This window comes from Myotis lucifugus, unplaced genomic scaffold (assembly GCF_000147115.1).
Source record: "Myotis lucifugus unplaced genomic scaffold, Myoluc2.0 scaffold_53, whole genome shotgun sequence".
Taxonomy (NCBI): Eukaryota; Metazoa; Chordata; class Mammalia; order Chiroptera; family Vespertilionidae; genus Myotis; species Myotis lucifugus.
The window spans coordinates 297,909-316,995 of NW_005871101.1; the positions used below are offsets into that span (position 1 = coordinate 297,909).

The 19,087-nt window shown below is 36.2% G+C and overlaps 1 protein-coding gene across 3 annotated transcripts in view; it reads right to left on the bottom strand.

Annotated features, from left to right (window-relative positions):
* ECT2 (epithelial cell transforming 2) overlaps positions 1-19,087 on the bottom strand; it is a 52,410-nt gene that overhangs the window by 32,655 nt on the left and 668 nt on the right. For 2 of the 3 annotated variants that reach the window (XM_006088831.3, XM_014455932.2), the window contains exons 2-13: positions 18,031-18,179; positions 17,271-17,350; positions 17,073-17,165; positions 15,124-15,306; positions 14,068-14,157; positions 12,779-12,886; positions 11,126-11,199; positions 10,089-10,219; positions 9,416-9,531; positions 9,255-9,317; positions 6,937-7,159; positions 2,815-2,951 (exon numbers count right to left, since the gene is read on the bottom strand). In XM_006088831.3, the coding sequence (XP_006088893.1) occupies positions 2,815-2,951; positions 6,937-7,159; positions 9,255-9,317; positions 9,416-9,531; positions 10,089-10,219; positions 11,126-11,199; positions 12,779-12,886; positions 14,068-14,157; positions 15,124-15,306; positions 17,073-17,165; positions 17,271-17,350; positions 18,031-18,157 (1,425 nt within the window). In that variant the 5' untranslated portion in view covers positions 18,158-18,179. The remainder of the gene's footprint in view (positions 1-2,814; positions 2,952-6,936; positions 7,160-9,254; positions 9,318-9,415; positions 9,532-10,088; positions 10,220-11,125; positions 11,200-12,778; positions 12,887-14,067; positions 14,158-15,123; positions 15,307-17,072; positions 17,166-17,270; positions 17,351-18,030; positions 18,180-19,087) is intronic. The other variant, XM_006088832.2, reaches the window with a different exon arrangement.

Sequence of the window (19,087 nt, forward strand, 5' to 3'; positions counted from 1 at the left end):
ACTATCAACTTCCAGTAAAGTTAAAAATGTGTGAGTCAGAAATTCCAAATTTTTACTCAGAGTATGTTCTCAAGGAGACATGAGTAAGAATATTCACAGTAGACTACTAGTAAGATTAAAAACAAAACCAAAACACTAAAACTTAACTCCAATGTCCATTAAAAAGAAAAGTTAAATAAACTGACTTATTCATACAGAAAAATGAATTATAGCTACCTGCAACAACACAGATGTGTCTCAAAACATTACTCTCAAGAGAAAAAGCAAATCACTAAAAATATATAAATATAGTTATAATTTGTTTTTTCTAAAGATATATGATAGAACTAAAGGAAATAAGCACAAAATTCGAGATGATGATTATCTCTGACAAAGGTAAAGAAACACAATAAAGATTTCAAACATATTTGTAATCATTTATAAATATTCCTTTATCTAATCAACATTTAATTTAAAATCCTTAAAAATATTCAAACAACCAAAATACATAGTTTCATTAAAAATCTTTCAATAGTCTTAAGATATGTTAAACCATTCTAAAACCTTTCTGGGTTTGCTTTAATCCCCATATAAAATTAGAGAGGCAAAAAACTATTGATTCTACCTTTCCAATACTTCTTAAATTTATCCTCATTTCATTTTCACTGATACTCTCCTAAGAAGTTCAGGTCATCAAAATCTAATCGAGACTACTGAAATTACCTCCGCATTGGTCTCCTTGCCTCCACAAATTGTCCTCTTTAATATCTCCTTCAAACTGAACCAAGTTATCTTTCTAAAATGCTAGTCAGATGTTATCTTCCCATTCTAGAGCTTCCAGATGACAAAGGGCTTTCCTAGTTATGGCACAGGCACCTTAGCTCAACTCTCACTGTATCCAAACCCTATCCCCACCCTCATTCCCTTCATACTACCCTAATCTTTAATCCCCCTAGACCAGCGGTTCTCAACCTGTGGGTCGCAACCCCTTTGGGGGTTGAACGACCCTTTCACAGGGGTCGCCTAAGACCATCGGAAAACACATATATAATTACATATTGTTTCTGTGATTAATCACTATGCTTTAATTATGTTCAATTTGTAACAATGAAATTGGGGGTCACCACAACATGAGGAACTGTATTAAAGGGTCGCGGCATTAGGAAGGTTGAGAACCACTGCCCTAGACTATTCTCAATACCTTGAATATACATCTTCAATCATCTGTATTGTTTGCAAAATTTCAAATACACAGCCCAACAATATTCTTTGCATGTCCCAATCAGACTCATACTTTAAAATCCAACTCAATTTTTTTCCTTATCATGCATTTTCCAATGTTCAACCTATCAAAAATTCCAATCCAACACTTCCTAAAATAAAGCTTCAAGAAAACACTATCATGAATTTAGACCCTACGCTTTTTCTTTAATATGTTTTTATTGATTTTAGAGAGATAAAAGGCAAGGGAGAGAAGCACTGATGTGAGAAAAATTGATCGGCTGCCTCCTAAATGCCTCCTACTGGGAATTGAGCATGCAACCCTGGCATGTGCCCTGACCTGGAATCAAACTTGTGACCTTTTGTTGCATGGGACAAAGTTCATCCAACTGAGCCGCACAGGCCAGGGATAGACCATAATCTTTTAAGTAAAAGTTTAGGTGAGTTTATACTAAGCATAGTGGTATGAAATTCTGTATGCAGTTTAATAATTTCAAGGGCTTTTTAAAGAGGAGTTCTGGAAAATTTAATTGCTATGCAAATTAGAATTCTGAAATTCCAGTGCATTTACCATGGCTTGAAAGAATTTACATCTCTAGTTAATAAATGCTACCAAAGTATATGAACAGTGTATGCCACAAGGATATTCTGCTACTCAACTACATTTTGGCTGACTATAAAAACTTAAACTAGAAAGTCATCCAGGATATTTCCCTTGAGGAAGAGAAAGGATGACTTAAAACAAGTAAAGTTTAATACAGCTGAGGCCTCATGAAACCTTGACTACTACTAAACAAATTAACTATGAAGGATAATCTCTCCATTACTACCAAGAAATTTCCATTTCTTATCACTATCATTTTTCTATTCAAAGGTAAGTTTGATGGTATTAACTTCATTTTCCTGAAAAACTATATCCGTCATTCCCTAAAAGAAATTTATTCCTTCTTTCTACAGATTCCCAAAAAAGTCCTATTATTATGTCTTGCAGAACTTTGAATTTTGGTTTATTCCTTAATACTTTCTTCAATCTCATATTACAAGGATTCATTAGAATTGTTTTTTTCTTCAGAAATAACTTCATAGTACATTTTAATAGTGGTAAGCAAGGAGTTAACATTTATTTATGACTAACCATTGCAAAGTTTAAGAAAATTTGACATATGAAAGGATTTTTTAAGTACTGACATCCATATTGTTACACTTTATTGTTATGGCTTTTTTCCACATATATATAGCACTACCTAAAGCAATGACTCTAGAGAACACATACTTTCAGAAAAAGTTATCTCCAACTTCCAAATATAAATATAAATGCAGAATCTTGACAAGGAACCTGCAAAGTTCTGAATTAAACTTGGTCCACTATGATCATCTAATCAGGATCCTTCTCTCTTTAAAGTCACTCTAAAGTATGGTGCTATTTCTGCATGAATAAAAATTACTATTACGGTTACGGCATTTCCCTAAGAGCAGTTTTTGTCACACATTTTCATTTTTAATATCTAAGTTCAAATTCTATGCTTATGTAATTTTCTTGTAAGAAATAACATCTCTTAGATTTTTTTATGTAGAAACACTGGAACAGAAATCATTTTGCAACCAAACTCTTACCTGAATAATTGTGGCCAATATATTTACATAATTACTTTCAGTCTGATAGAGTTCTTTTGCAACTTGCCACCTGGCTGACTGCTTTGAAGGAACCGGAGTGGAATTTTTAGAAGACTTAGTACAAGACTTTGGTGTTTCTAAAAGATAAAAAAGGAGGAATGATTTAAAATGCAGGCCAGATATAAGTACTAAACATTGCATAGATTTAACAGAAAAAGGGAAGCATACTAACTCTTATAAATACACCACCATATAGATTTTCATTACGCTAAAATTTCCTCATGAGGCCAGAAAAAAATTGTCAAAAATATCAATGACTCCAAATTGACAGACTTTTTACTAAACAGATGGCCTGTATTCTTAAAAAATGCCAAGGTCATTAAAAAAAAGACTGAGGAACTGTACCACATTAGAAGAGACTAAAGAGATGTAACATAACCTGTGATCCTGGGATGGATCCTAGATGAGAGGGGGGAAAAAAAAAAAAAGAAAAGAAAACTTTTCTCTTTTGCTAAAAAGGACATTAATGGAACAACTGATAAAATTTGAAGGTTTGTGGGGTAGATCATAGCATTAAGGTTAACTTCCTAATTACAAAATACAAGAAATCTCCCTATATTTTAAGAAATATAAATTTAAGTGTTATACATAAAGGCACAACTTATCTACAATGTACTCTCAAACATTAAAAATATGTGTGGACTTTTGAGGTCTCTCAAGAGGCTTCTAGAGTCTGTCGATAAACTTGATGAGATGTACAGGAAATCTAATGAGACCCTCGATGGTGTGATAAAGGACCAACTAGAAAGTAAGCATACACTGACTGAAATAAAGAATATTATACAGACTCCCAACAGCAGACCAGAGGATCGCAAGAATCAAGTCAAAGATTTGAAATGCGAAGAAGCAAAAAACACCCAACCGGAAAAGCAAAATGAAAAAAGAATCCGAAAATACGAAGATAGTGTAAGGTGCCTCTGGGACAGCTTCAAGCGTACCAACATCAGAATTATAGGGGTGCCAGAAGATGAGAGTGAGCAAGATATTGAAAACCTATTTGAAGAAATAATGACAGAAAACTTCCCCCACCTGGTGAAAGAAATGGACTTACAACTCCAGGAAGCGCAGAGAACCCCAAACAAAAGGAATCCAAAGAGGACCACACCAAGACACATCATAATTAAAATGCCAAGGGCGAAAGACAAAGAGAGAATCTTAAAAGCAGCAAGAGAAAGACAGTCAGTTACCTACAAGGGAGTACCCATACGACTGTCAGCTGATTTTTCAACAGAAACTATGCAGGCCAGAATGGAGTGGCAAGAAATATTCAAAGTGATGAATAGCAAGAACTTACAACCAAGATTACTTTATCCAGCAAAACTATCATTCAGAATTGAAGGTCAGATAAAGAGCTTCACAGATAAGAAAAAGCTAAAGGAGTTCATCACCACCAAACCAGTATTATATGAAATGCTGAAAGGTATTCTTTAAGAAGAGGAAGAAGAAGAAAAAAGGTAAAAATAAAAATTATGAACAATTACATATCTATCAACAAGTGAATCTAAAAATCAAGTGAATAAAAAATCTGATGAACAGAGTAAACTGGTGAATATAATAGAATCAGGGGCATAGAAAGGGAGTGGACTGACAATTCTCAGGGGGGGAAAGGGGTGTGGGGGTGGGGGAAGAGACTGTACAAAAATTGTACACCTATGGATGAGGACAGTGGGCGGGGAGTGAGGGCGGAGGGTGGGGTGGGAACTGGGAGGAGGGGAGTTATGGGGGGAGAAAAGAGGAACAAATGTAATGGTCTGAACAATAAAGATTTAATTATTAAAAAAAATATATATGTGTGGAGACAGAGAGAAAGAGAAGATGAATGAATGAATGAATGAATGAATGTTAAAGCAAACAGAATATTTCCATTTGGGAAATTTGAGTAGAAAGTATATAGGAATCTTCATATTTGCAGTATTTTTGCAATCTGAAATTATTTCAAAATAAAAAGCAACACATAGAAATATTTAAGTTAAAAAAGGAGGAAAAGGTTATAATTACACTCTCCATATATCTACACTAATAAAAGACAAACATGCAAATTGACCGTACTTTCGCTACGCCTTAAGTCACGCCCACCAGCCAATCAGAGTGGCTGTATGCAAATTAACCCAACCAAGATGGCGGTTAATTTGCATATACTGGCTGGGAGCGAAGACTGAAGACAACATGAAAGCGAAGCGCTACAGAAGGGAGCAAAGTAGAGGCAGCGGAGACAGGAACGGAGACAAGGCTGCGGAGGCGGGAGGCGGGAGGGGAAACCCAGCCGCAGCAGCTGGGAGCAAGAGCGAAGCCTGCCTCAGCAGGTTTCACTCCCTTCTCTGCTTCACTCCAGCCGCAGGAAGCCCTATTCTTGCAGGAATCTTCCTGCAACGGGCCTCTAGTATATATATATATATAGAAAGCCTCCCTCAAAAAATACCCAACATCAACTGCAAATTCGTTGTTAGTTCAAAGTATCTTAATATAAAACATCTAGTCCAACCCAAAGTGCAGGGAGGATGCATTCATATATTTTACATGTATTTCAAGAAAAATTAAAATAAATTTTATAAAAGCTTAAAATACATTTTTTTACTATCAGTATGATTAGAATATTGCAACATTATATACAGAATCTCCTAATTGAAAGTATAATGTTCCTCAGCTATGGATGTAGCAGAAATATTCAAAGAATAACAAAGATAGCATGACTGAAGCTTAGAGAGTATCACTGGAAAGCATGATACCACATGAGGTTAGAGGTAGATGAGGAAGGATTACATAGGAACTTGAAAGTTATGGTAATACAAAGCCACTCAATGACTAAGCAGAGTGGCATGATCTAATTCAGCGGTAGCCAACCGGTGGACCACGGACCACTGGTGATCCGGGAGGTCCAAAAGGTTGGTGACTGATTTAATTTATATAATTTTAGAGACCATTGTTAAATGCTAATCTAGAGAGGCAAAACTGGATATAAAGAGGCCACTGCAATTGTCTGAGAGAGATCTTTTCTACAGAAAAAGTTGATAAAGTATGGCAAAGGAATAGTGTTGAGAGTGGTAGAGAGAATCAAAGTTCTAATTTGATGCTGTTATGTTTAAGATGCAGACAAGGAGGCATGAAGTAGGCAATTGGAGAGGGAAAGACAACAGATTTTGGGGTCATCAGCATATAAATGTTGTTAAAGCCATGGAATTAAATGAGATCATTTAGGGAAAATAAAAAAAGAAAAGAAACAACAAAGGAATAACATTCAACATTCAGAGTTGAAGAGTGAAGCTGGGCAAAGGAGAATGAGAAATGTACATAAGCCAAGATAAAAAAATGAGTCCAGAAGTAAGTAGCTGTTCATGTGCTGAATACTATTGGTTGCATAGAAACTGTCATCTCTCTAGCAAGATCCAATGTCACAGTAGGGGGGGGGCTGAAGTTCAACTGGAATGGGCTGAAAAGACAATGAAAAGCAGAAAATGAGATAGTAGACCAAGGTAATTCTTTGAAGAGTACTCATGTGAAAGGGAAGAGAAAAAGGGAATAATAAATGGAGAGTGCCACGAGATCAATGGAAGGTTTTGATTGTTTATCAAGTCTAGAAAACACAACATTATTTATATGCTGACTAAAAAATTAAAAATTGATGACCAACAGAGAAGAACTCATTGTAGCTTTCCTGTATCAGTTTAGAACAAAGTAAACTCAGCCTCCTCTGACTTCACTGTATCTGTTTTCCCCATAATACATCTACAATTTTATTTAGCTAGTGCGAAGAATGCTCTTTGAATGGTTCCATCACTTCCTAGCTGTGTGACCCTTAATGAGTTATTTCTCTGACCTCAGTCTAGTCATCTGTAAAATAGGAGAAATGAAATCAATCTTATAAATACAAAAAATATACAAAAGCACTTAGCATACAGTAAACAATCATTAAATAGAAGCATTTTCATGTGCCTTTTCTCCTCAACTAGAACAAAAGTAATTAAAGACAGAGCCTTTCATATTCACTATAAGCAGAGATTTACCTATAGTTTAACAATATTCCATTCCACTAAATTTTAAAGATAAATTTTAAATGTGAATTACCTCCATAGTTAATGCTAGACTCTGGTGTGTTGGAGATATCTAGAAGTGACCCTATAGAAAGGGAATGTTCAGCTGATGGGCGCTTACGGGGAGGGAAAGGTGACAGGTCTGTCTCTCTTGAAAGCTGAGCAAGTGTCTCTTTTAAACGACGTCTTTTGCGATTGCTGTTTGGAGTACTTAGAGAAAGCAGTGACACTGATTTCTTGAGCTCAGGTGTATTAGCCTGCAATCAAAAGCACAAAAACCTCAATTTCACTTCCATGGCTCTTTACTGGGACAGGAACAAAAGAAAAATATATTTGAGTCCGATAAAACCTGGATTTTGCACAATAATTTACAACTATATACCTTGCCAGGTAATTCAGAAGCTTCATAAAACATAATAGTCAAGGGACCACTGTAGTTGTCTAAGCCCTAGCACCTCATTCCTTTTCTTCATAGCACTATCACCCTTACATATTCGTCTGTAAGCTTGTTTACTATCTATTCCCCATTAGGCCATAAACTCCAGGAGAGCAGGAGCCATTCACATTTTGTTCACTGTATCCCTAGCATTTAGCACGGTGCTAGACACACCGCTCTCCAACATTTATCAAACACCACTAGATTTTTAAAGCTCTCTCTCGATATCTAAAGCATTTTAACTTTATGTTAAGAACCTAACACTGAGAAGAGAACACAATATAGTATTTACCTGTTTAAACCCACACATCTTCAGTGTTCTATTCAAAATTATTAAATCCCAAACTGAAGTAAATCTTCCCATAAAACCTCTTCTATAGCTTTATGCCACATTTTGGTGAATACCACACTTCACCAAGATCCAGCACGGAGGCTGGATTTTCCTTGCCTACATTCTACTACTACAGTCATTGTTTTTAACGACATCTTCCCCCTTAATATTAAATGTCTCCCAATATTTATAGCAGTGATTTTTAACTAGTGTGCTATAAGAATTTTTAATCTCGCAATACCTATTTAGTCAGGGGCACTGGCCTCATTTCCTTTAGACCAGTGGTCGGCAAACTGCGGCTCGCGAGCCACATGCGGCTCTTTGGCCCCTTGAGCGTGGCCACGAAATTTCAATCGCACTGTACATGCGCGCCCGCACGTGGTATTTTGTGGAAGAGCCACACTCAAGGGGCCTCAGTTTGTCGACCACTGCTTTAGACTGTCCAATAAAAAAATGACAACAACCAATACAAGAATAACCATCCAGTGGGAATGAATGAAAATTATACCTACTTTTTGTCAGATTGGCAAAAAATATACTTTTTTTTGATATGTTGCAGAATTTTAGTAATCAGTTTATGTGTGCCATGAAATAAAAAAGGTTGAAAGTCGGTGACTTATAGGATACAATTTAAACCTCTTCAATATATTAAAAACTTCTTAATTCTGCCCACTTAGTAAGCTTTATCTGTTGGCCTTCTTTCTCACATTTTTTTTCTAAAGCCATACTAAGCTACTTGCCATTTTAACATACTTTCAAGCTTTCATACCACTCCCACTTGCTGTCTAACTTGAATGTCCTTACCAGGTTAGCCTAGTAAGTTGGCTCAACACTTCTTTGCTCTTTTTAATCCTACCCAAGTCTCTCAGAATGAGGCTAGTTAAAATACATTATTCAATTATGGCATATATAATTCTTCATTATAACTGTTTGCATATCTATCTTTCCCTTAGGGTTCTAAGTTTCTAAAGATAGGGATATTAGTGTTCATAATAATACCACAAATTATTAGAATCTATATAATAAAAGCTAATATGCAAATCGACCGAGCGGTGGAACGACCAGTCGCTATGATGCACACTGACCACCAGGGGGCAGATGCTCAATGCAGGAACTGCCCCCTGATGGTCAGTGCACTCCCACAGGGGAGCGCTGCTCAGCCAGAAGCCGGGCTCACGGCTGAGCGCAATGGTGGTGGCAGGAGCCTCTCCCACCTCTGCAGCAGTGCTAAAGATGTCCAACTGACAGCTTAAGGGAGAAGGCCTAAGTCATCAGTCAGACATCCCCTGAGGACTCCTGGACTGTGAGAGGGCACAGACCGGACTGAGGGACCCCCACCCCTCCAGTGCAAGAATTTTGTTTACCAGGCCTCTAGTGACATAAGATTACAACAATATCCATTACAATGAGTGGTTTTACCTAAATAGACACAGACGACTACTCCAATTGTTCTCAAACTCCTAAACATGATGTAAAAGATGACCTGTATGCTAATTATACCATGCTATTTTTAGATAAAAGTGTCATCTTTATACAATCAAATTCACAGGACAAATAACTAAGACACATTTTTTAAAAAGCATACCTTTTCATATAAATACATAGTTTCTCCAGCTCGGGCATCCATTTGAATGCTTCCCCAGAACCACTAGGTGAGAAAAACAACATTTTAATTAAGAATTTGCATTATCAGAAATGCCAATTGTAATATTTTTAGAAAACCAATCTCATTTTTTAATTACTTGCCTCTTGCTTGACAACATAAAGTTTCTTTGAAGGTTCAAATGGAAGTTCTTTTACTGTATTCTCTTCAACTATAAGGTGAGTGCACCTTTCATCTCCAACCTGTAAACAGCTACCTCCTAAAGAAAAAATGCATACAAACATATAAATAAGGCAAACTACCTTCAAACACAAATCCTTTTTCTTCCCAAGAGAGAGGAAGGGAGAGGGAGAGGGTGAGGGAGAGGAAGAGGAAGAGGAACGGGGGGGGGGGGGGGGGGAGGAAGGAGGGGGAGAAAGAGAGAGAGAGAGACAGAGAGAGACAGAGAGAGAGAAAGAGAAAGAGAAAGAGAAAGAGAAAGAGAAAGAGAAAGAGAAAGAGAAAGAGAAAGAGAAAAACATCGACTGGTTATCTCCCATACCAGCCCCAATTGGGGATGGAACACACAACCTTGGCATATTTCCTTACCAGGAATCTAACCCGTGACACTGAAGCAGAACGATGCTCCAACCAACAGAAACACTTTGCCAGGGCCAAACCCAAAATTGTTTTAAGAGGCATATTCACCAGGAAGTCCTTAGGCAGGAGTGAGGAATATATATACACACACAGATACACACACACACACACACACACACACACACACACACACGTGTATATATATATATAAAACTTTTTAATTATGCCAAATTCTACCTTGCATTTCAGTCATTTCTTCCATATTGGTTTTCTCTTCATCTGAAAATCCCAGGAAACTTAAAATGCAATCTTGAAATGGAGGAACTTTAAATTCATTTCTAAAGTCATCAGCTGATGCACAGAAATCCCTAAAAAATATATATATTCTTCTAAAACAGCTTAACTTAAATTCAACAAATTAGGTACATCAATTTCTAATCCTCAAGGTTTTAGCATAATCCATTTATTGAAAATATTTTACATCGGATCCTGAAATATTAACAAAACTTCAACATTTTAATAACAAAAGCTAAAAAAATTTTTTTTGATGTGTCCTCACGTCATTCTGAATTAAATTCTGACAAAATTTGATCATGGGTAATTTTTACAAGATTCAAATTCCTACTCTGTACATGAAATGTTATTGTGTGCTAGGGGTTCAAATTTCATTAAATATTAAGTAATGAAGAAGCACAACAGCAAGGAATTATGAGGTTGGAAAGCTTAAAAAGATTATGAATTGCAATTACCACTTAAAATGTAACCAGAAAAATATAAAATAAGAAAAAACACAACATGATCCAAATATCCAGATGCATTAAGCTATTACCTAATAATTTTAGAACATTTATGACAATAAAAATCATTTCTCAGATGTCTTCCACTTTTCAATATTTCATAATTGTTTATATTTTTATTGATTTCAGAGAGAAAGGGAGAGAGACAGAAATATCAGTAATGACAGAGAATCATTGATTGACTGCCTCCTGTATGCCCCTTACTGGGGATTGAGCCCACAGCCCAGGCATGTGCCCTGACCAGGAATCAAACTGTGTCCTCCTGGTTCATAGGTTGACTCTGAACCATTGCGCCACACTGGCCAGCCGTAACTTTTTTTTTATAACTTCACTCTTCCTAACCTTTATTCCCCAAGCTACCCCAAGACTGAGTTCATTTTCTTCTATATTAGTTATGAATTTAGGGTTTGAAGCACATGGGATTACTTCCATAACATTTAATTCACATAATGAACTACTGAATTTTTAAACACTTACTGTTCATTCCGCCTTTCCCAAGCTTTATAAATCCATTCTGGCTTCATAATTGGAGTACCCAGGCTCACAGCAATCTAAAAATAAAAACATTAAACTACTATTAATTTTTACTTTAAATAACTGCATTCATGGAAGTTGCAAGCAATTACATACATACTTTTTTTGCAGTTTTAGAACATAGTTCATCTACTTTGTAACATAATATAAAGAAAAGTTAATAGAAAAAAACTCTCTCAATCATACAACTTAGGTTAAAACAAATTCCATGATGTGCAAACCATTTCCTTATTTTACTAGTACTTTAAATAAATGTATCTCTGAAGTTGATGAAGTTCACGTTTATTATAGTTTATTTCTCCTTTCATGTTTACTTTCTTGAAAGAACTGACTCCCATGATAGCACTAAAGAAGAAAACATTGGATTAACTAAAAACTTCAGTATGAATTAGAAAGTAGGAATTCCCTGGAATTAACTGAAATTAACATTTGCTACATAAATAATAAATATACTGATGGAGGGTTGGAACAGAGAGATAAAGTCTCCCTAAGATAGATATTCAAGTATAATCTTAACTAAGATTTTAATCCTAATAAAGATACTTTCTCTTGTTTTAATATTTCCACAAGTTAAAACTTAGGAGCATTTTATAAAAACACTAGTGGCCCAGCGCATGAAATTCATGCACAGGTACGGTCCCTAGGCAATCAGGGCCATCTTCCCCGGCTGCCCACAGCCGGCCCCAGCTCGCACCGCCATCCACCCCCGGTTCCTCATTCACCATCAGGAGATCAGAGCCTGCCGGCCAGGGAAAGGGACCAAGAGGTGGTCAGTGTGCCTCATAGTGACTGGTCGAGCGGTCGTTCTGGTCATTCCACCATTGGGGTCAATTTGCAAATTACCCTTTTATTATATAGGAAGATAGCTCTGCTCTGTTCTTATAAAAGACCACTTTTATTTGATGAGAGAGATACGTATCTCTCTCATCACTTCCCAACCCCCCTCATTTACTAATGCTCATAGTAACCTTTGCAAATAGTATTCATCTGCCTGAAATGTTATCCATCAACAAACCTCCAAAATCCTACTCATCTTTGAAGACCTAAATCAAGTTCCATTGCCACCTTAAAACCTGAGACCACACTCCTATGATTTAAAATTTTGTGTTGTAGCCAGTGTTCTCAGTGGTTAGAGCATCGGCCCAAGAACCAAAGAGTCAGGGGTTCGATTCCAGGTCAAGGGCAGGTACCTGGGTTGCAGGTTCAATTCCTGGCCCTGTTGGGGCTCATGCAGCAACCAACTGATATGTCTCTCTCACATCAATGTCTCTCTTTTTTTTCTCTCTCTCTCTCTTTTCCCATCCCCTCCACTCTCTCTAAAAATCAATGGAAAAATATCCTCCAGTGAGTATTAAAAATAAATATATAAATAAATAAAATGCTTTAAAGAAACGAAAGAAAAAATATCCTCAGGTGAGGATTAACAAAAAAAAACAGCGTTTGAAAAAAGAAAAAAATGTTGCTACATGTACATAAAACAAAAATTGAATTTCTGAACTTCAGTAAATTATAGGACATAGATGAGACTGTTGTCATTAAATCTAATCCTGAATGGTGCAATAACTGAAATACACAAAAATACCCAAGTTTACATACCCTGAATTTTTCTCCTTGTGTACAATTTGCCACCAAATGTGTTACTTTGGAATTAAAGTCTTTTCGAATAACTCCACCCATGTGATGGACCAATGTCACCAATCTGACCTCAAAAGAAAAATTAAGCAACATTAGCTTTATAATTAATTTAAATAAAAATTTAAACTATGTTTACAACTTATTTAGCATTAACTGAATACTTTCTATTTTATAAGGTACATATAGGAATTTTTATAAAGGTATAAACTTTACATCAAAAAAATTGAAAATCTGTTTTACTGGCACAAAACTATATATAGTGACTAGAGGCCCGGTGCATGGATTCCTGCACCAGTGGGGTCCCTCAGCCTGGCCTGCAGGATCAGGCCGAAACCTGCTCTCCGACACTCCCCGAGGGGTCCCGGGTTGCGAGGGGGTGCAGGCCAAGCCGAGGAACCCCACCGGTGCACGATTGGGCCCGGGGAGGGACGTGGAAGGTTGGCCAGCCGCAGAGGGACCGTGGGAGGACTCCATGGCGTGTCTGGCCCGTCTCGCCCAGTCTCAATCAGCCGGACCCCAGCAGCAAGCTAACCTACTGGTCGGAGCATCTGCCCTCTAGTGATCAGTGCACATCATAGCGACTGGTCAACTGTCTGCCCCCTGGTAGTAAGTGCATATCATAGTGAGCAGTTGAGCGGCCTTAGCATATCAGTCTGGCTCAGTGGATAGAAGATTCCCAGGTTTGATTCTGGTCAAGGGCACATACCTGGGTTGCAGGCTTGATCCCTGACCCCCAACACATTCAGTTGGGGCATGTGTGGGAGGCAACCAATCAATGTTTCTCTCTCCTTGTCTCTCTCCCTCCCTTCCACTCTCTCTAGAGATCAATGGAAAAGTAGCCTCAGGTGAGGATTATCAAAACCAAAAAAAAGAAAAGCAGTTTCTGTGAATTCTCCAGGGCAATAAGAATACTTTAAGGCTGAACTTGTGTGGAAAAAAAAAAAATTGTACTGTGTGCAAAAAAACTTCAAATAATGTGGCCAATAGGATATTGAAAAGACAGTTTAAATAGATTGGACAGTTACTAAGTTTTTCTGTTAATTCATATGCTAGCCATCCTAGACAAAATATTTGGTTTTTTTTATAAGGCTCTTCACAATATTTCTTCACAAAATTTGAAACTGGTATAGACATAGTAATTTCTCCAAAACGTTGAAAATAAAACCAGGATACAATGATCAAAAAGTACCAATTTAAATATATTTTGCTGGAAAAAATATTCTTTGAATAGAATGTTTTGAAATACTTACTAGTTCTTCTTTCTTCCTGAATCCAGTAAAGCATAGTACTAGATTCATCATGCTTGTACAATAGAGTGGACGACATGAAAACGGCAAAGGCTGAAGAATAATTTTAAATCCATGAGCTTTCTTTATAATAGAAAATAGAATACATCTTTCTCAAGTTAAAAATATCTTCCCTCTTATCAATCAACTATCCCAATCCAAAGATTTACTTGCATTTTTCAATATGCAATAAAAATAGCAAGAAAATTGCTAGTTTCACAATAAAATTTCCACAATTCCCAAATCATATTTGATACACATAATCTAAGCACACTTTGATTTGCAAATTAAACACAATATATTCAAACCTTTAGTTCTAAAATGTACTTTGTCACATGTGAAATATTACCAATAAAGATTTCCGACTCCATAGATTACTGTAAATGCTTCCAATTAAAGTTAAAACAGGTCAAATATTTATAAATATTAGGTATATAACATAAAATTGAACCAAATATGCTCCCAATTTTTGGGCTAAAAAGATGGAAGTAATCAGTAAAATATTTTAACCAATTTAACACATATATATCAGAATAAGAATATGCAGATATTTAACATTTAATATATGTATATTTAATTTTGGGCTTTAAAATTTTTACTTGGCTTCTGAAAGCAACATTTCTCAACTGAAACAGAGAATTAAAGATTGCCATGTGCTTCTTACTAGTATCTATAACAAAAACACAATGACCAATGACTTCAGCAATTTTAAGTTAATAAGGCAAGCTTTAGAATGGCAAAACATAGCAATAAAACCAAAGAATAGGGACTAACTCTGCTATAACTCTTATATATTATATATATAGCTTTTATTGCTTAACTTTCAAAGGTCTTAGATTTTCACTACTGAAAATTACAATAGAAAAAAAAAACGAAAGGATTATACACTAGCTACTACTATTCCTATTTTAAATATTTCATACTCAACAATTAACGGAATTTTCTACTTATCAATTTTCAAAACATTCATTAATAAAAATTTAACCTGGAAAAGTCATAATAAATGTATATTCTTCTTACCTCTCCTTTTTGTGCACAGTTTAATACTACTGGTGGTCCAATAACTCTACAATCAGTCTTGTATAACTCAGTAAAGACAGGATCCTGGAAGTCCATGACTATAAATACATTTTCAAATTCTGGAGAATCCAAACTTTCATATTCTTCTACTGATTCCATCTTTACAAAGGGCACTTTAATTTCCTTGATTTTTTTTATGTAGTTATAGAAATAAAATGTATTATATAATTAATTCATATAACTTTAAATAAGACCTACAAATTCAATACCAAAATTTTAATTTTTATTTGTTAAACTTAAGTTTTAAATCATACCATAATGAACATTATATCCAAGAGTGAACAGTGATTTCTTTAGTTGCTGATTTGCATTTTTACATATACATATATCTCCATCTATATTAAGATCTTAAATTTTGAAGATTACTCTTATAAAGGCCTAAGCTTTGACTTGACTTAATAGTCATTATAAATCTTGTATTCATATAAAATAAAAATGATGAATTTAAGCACACACATTTTGACAGTAGGATGCATTAAGATAACCGCTATTGTTTTTTCTTCTACCAGTGGTCGGCAAACTCATTAGTCAACAGAGCCAAATATCAACAGTACAAGGATTGAAATTTCTTTTGAGAGCCAAATTTTTTAAACTTAAACTATATAGGTAGGTACATTGTTATTTTAATTAGGGTACTCCTAAGGCTTAGGAAGAGCCACACTCAAGGGGCCAAAGAGCTGCATGTGGCTTGCGAGCTGCAGTTTGCCGACCACTGTAATCTAACCAAGAAAATGATGCCATACATATGGTTCCTTCTTGTACAAACAAGTCTTTAGAAAAAATAGAAAACTATGGCACTTGAGATCTTCCAAAAGGGTATAGATTAATGTAATCATTTCAGTATATATGAGGAAAATAAGAGAAAGATGTGAACTATGTAGGCAGTTGCAGCAAGGCCAGGATATATAGAAAAGCAAGTTACTGTTTACCACTTTATACTGTACATCAATGAAAAAGAATGAAGATATTTAAGTACCTATATGACTCCCATGTAACAAAAAAAGAGAACCATTTAAAGCAAAATTCTGAATGGTTAAATGATTTGGGCTTTCTTTGGTAGTTGATGTGATGGGCTGAATCACGTATCCCCAAGATTCATGTTGAAACTAACCCCCTTATACCCTAAATTGTGACTGTATATTTGATGATAGGGCCTTTTAAGAGATAACTAAGGTAAAACGAGGTCATATGGGTGAGCCCTAATCCAATCTGTCTTGTGTCCTTAAAAGAGGAGGAAATTTTGGGGTGCACACACAGACATAGCAGGATGTGCATACACAGAAGAAAGGCCATGTGAAGACACAGCAAGAAAGTGGCGGCCACCTGCAAGACAAGGAGAAAGGCCTCAAGAGAAGCCAAACCTACTAACATCTTGATCTTGGACTCCTAGACCTAGGAACTATGAGAAAATATAGTTCTGATGTTTAAGCCACCCAGTGTGTGGTATTTTGTATGGCAGCCCTCACAGACTATTCCAGCTGGTATAGAGAATTAAATATATTTCATATGCTGAGGCAAATTCCCCAATGACTGTCAATAATTATGATTTATAATTTGGAAATAGAGCAAGAATTTAGAATAAATATAAAGGTAATGAGAAAAAAGATAAAGAATTTAGAGAAAAGTATCAGATCTTTGTAAATTCATGATATGCCATTTAAATTTAACAATGACAAATGATAAGGATTTCATTATTTGCAATAGGTGCAATAGTTTGGGGTTTCAGAAACACCCAAATTTTAGAAATAAATTTAAAATTGTTTCTATTTGTCTAGTTTCAGAGTGCACAATATACCTTGCACCTAATTTAGGTCGTCACCATAAGTGAAATATAAGAATACAATCAAGGGAAGTGCAGCATGCCACATGCAATGAAATGCTGAACCTACCATATTAACAACACTTTTTATTAATTTTTCATCCGATTTTCCAGGGCAACTTTCTTTTATCTTTATAACTGGTACATCCATTATTTTAATAGTCTGTGGAAAAGAGACTTAAGTATGAGATTAAAACTATAAAATTATTTACATCCTAATGGAAGAAAAATAGCCTTTTAAAAAAGTTAAAAACTTAAAACTCCATACCTTTAAGGCCTTTATAAGTTCTTCTTGTTTTCCAGCTTCTTGAACCAATACCACTCTTGTTTCAACCTGAGGCATTTCTTCTATTAAAATTAAAAATTAAAAATGTTTAAATATATTTATCAGGAATTAACATCAAAATCAGCAGTTCCTATTCCCATTTTTGGCTATATCTACTATATTTTCCATCTTTGAGATCATAACATTCTCTAAAATTAAAATTACTTAATTCCCAGCTTATTAAAAAATATGTTGGCCACATTCCATTTTAAGGAAGAGAACATATATACAAACATCAACACTCCTCCTAACCAAAGAAAGCACTCAATATCTTGTACAATCATCTTCATCAACAGTGCATGCAAATTTAGGAAAGACCCATTTACATAGTGAGGTAAGGGAAGAAGTCTTTTCACCTAACCAGATATAACTGAATACAGTCTAGCTAACAATGGTGCAGCTAGATTGGCCCTCACATACAGAAAAAGCAATATCCAATATGACTTCCCTTCAAAGTTGGGACGCATTAATCCATACAATAAAAAGTGTAGGGGGTCACTGAGGGTTAGGGGACAGGAGGCATCTATAATACTTTCAACAATAAAGATAATTTTTTTAAAGCTATGTCGTGTAAAGACTATCAACAAATATTTACTGAATACCTGTACTCTAACTTAACAGCATTACAGTTAAATGATAAGAAAGTCTCCGGTCAATAAGATTAGTATTAAAATAGTGATTTGCAGTTTGAAAGCACAGTTACCTTCAACATACAAAGTAGGTCCATTAAGTAAGTTTTCCTTAGAAGCTTCAGTAACTTTAGAATCGAAAATGGAAGAGTCTGCCAGGCTTGTCCTCCCAGCACATGTCAGTACACTATTGTCAGCCATTGTTTGTACTCGTCTAAGTTCACTAGGAAAAGAATACATTTGAATAAGAACACATGAAACAAACATGATCTCTGGGAAAACTCTGCTTTTATACTAGAGTTTATAAAAAGCATCAGCAAAAGAAAAATTTAAAAAATAAAAGAATAAAAAGCATCAGCACCCATTTTTCTTCATATTGAACCAAAGAAAGTGCACTCAACGTCTCTGAACCTCGGTTTCCTCTTCTGTAACATAAATACACCAGTACCTGGCTCAGTAGACTATGGTACAAATAACAATCAAAAGCGCGCAGGCCTGCGGTGGAGCATCCACCTAGGAATCAGGGGGTCCCGGCTTGATTCCCGGTCTCAGCAGGTGCCTGGGCTGCAGGCTCTGCCCCCAGGAGGGGGCGCTGCAAGAGGCAGCCGATCAATGGTTCTCATCAGTGATGTTTCTCTCTTTCTCCCTTCCTCTCTGAATCAATAAATATATATTTTTTTTAAAAAAAAATTGTCACTTAACCAAAATATTCACTCTGGGTTTCTTTTTCGTGTTTAGGCAATCATCTTTCAGGGTGGGGGAGCTAAATGCAATACTGGGTATGTCGTTGGTGTAACTGACAACTTCAATAATACTGACAACATGACATGACACTACGATGAACAAGACTTATTTAACCCTTCACATGCGGCAGACATCGTTCTCACCCTTGTGTTTATTTCGTATCTACAACAACCCTAAGAGGCGGGCCCTGTTACTGCTCCCAGCTGAGAAAGAAACCTAGAAGAGAAAGGTTAAGTAACTTCCCCCAAGTCACGTGAGTGGTGAGGCTGGGGTTCAACCCCGGGCTGACCCCAGAGACTGCGCTTCTCACCGCTAAGCCATGCACAGCTGCACCGAGGAGGGCGGCGGGCGCGGACCGAGTAGGGGGGGCGGGGGGGGGGGGCCGGA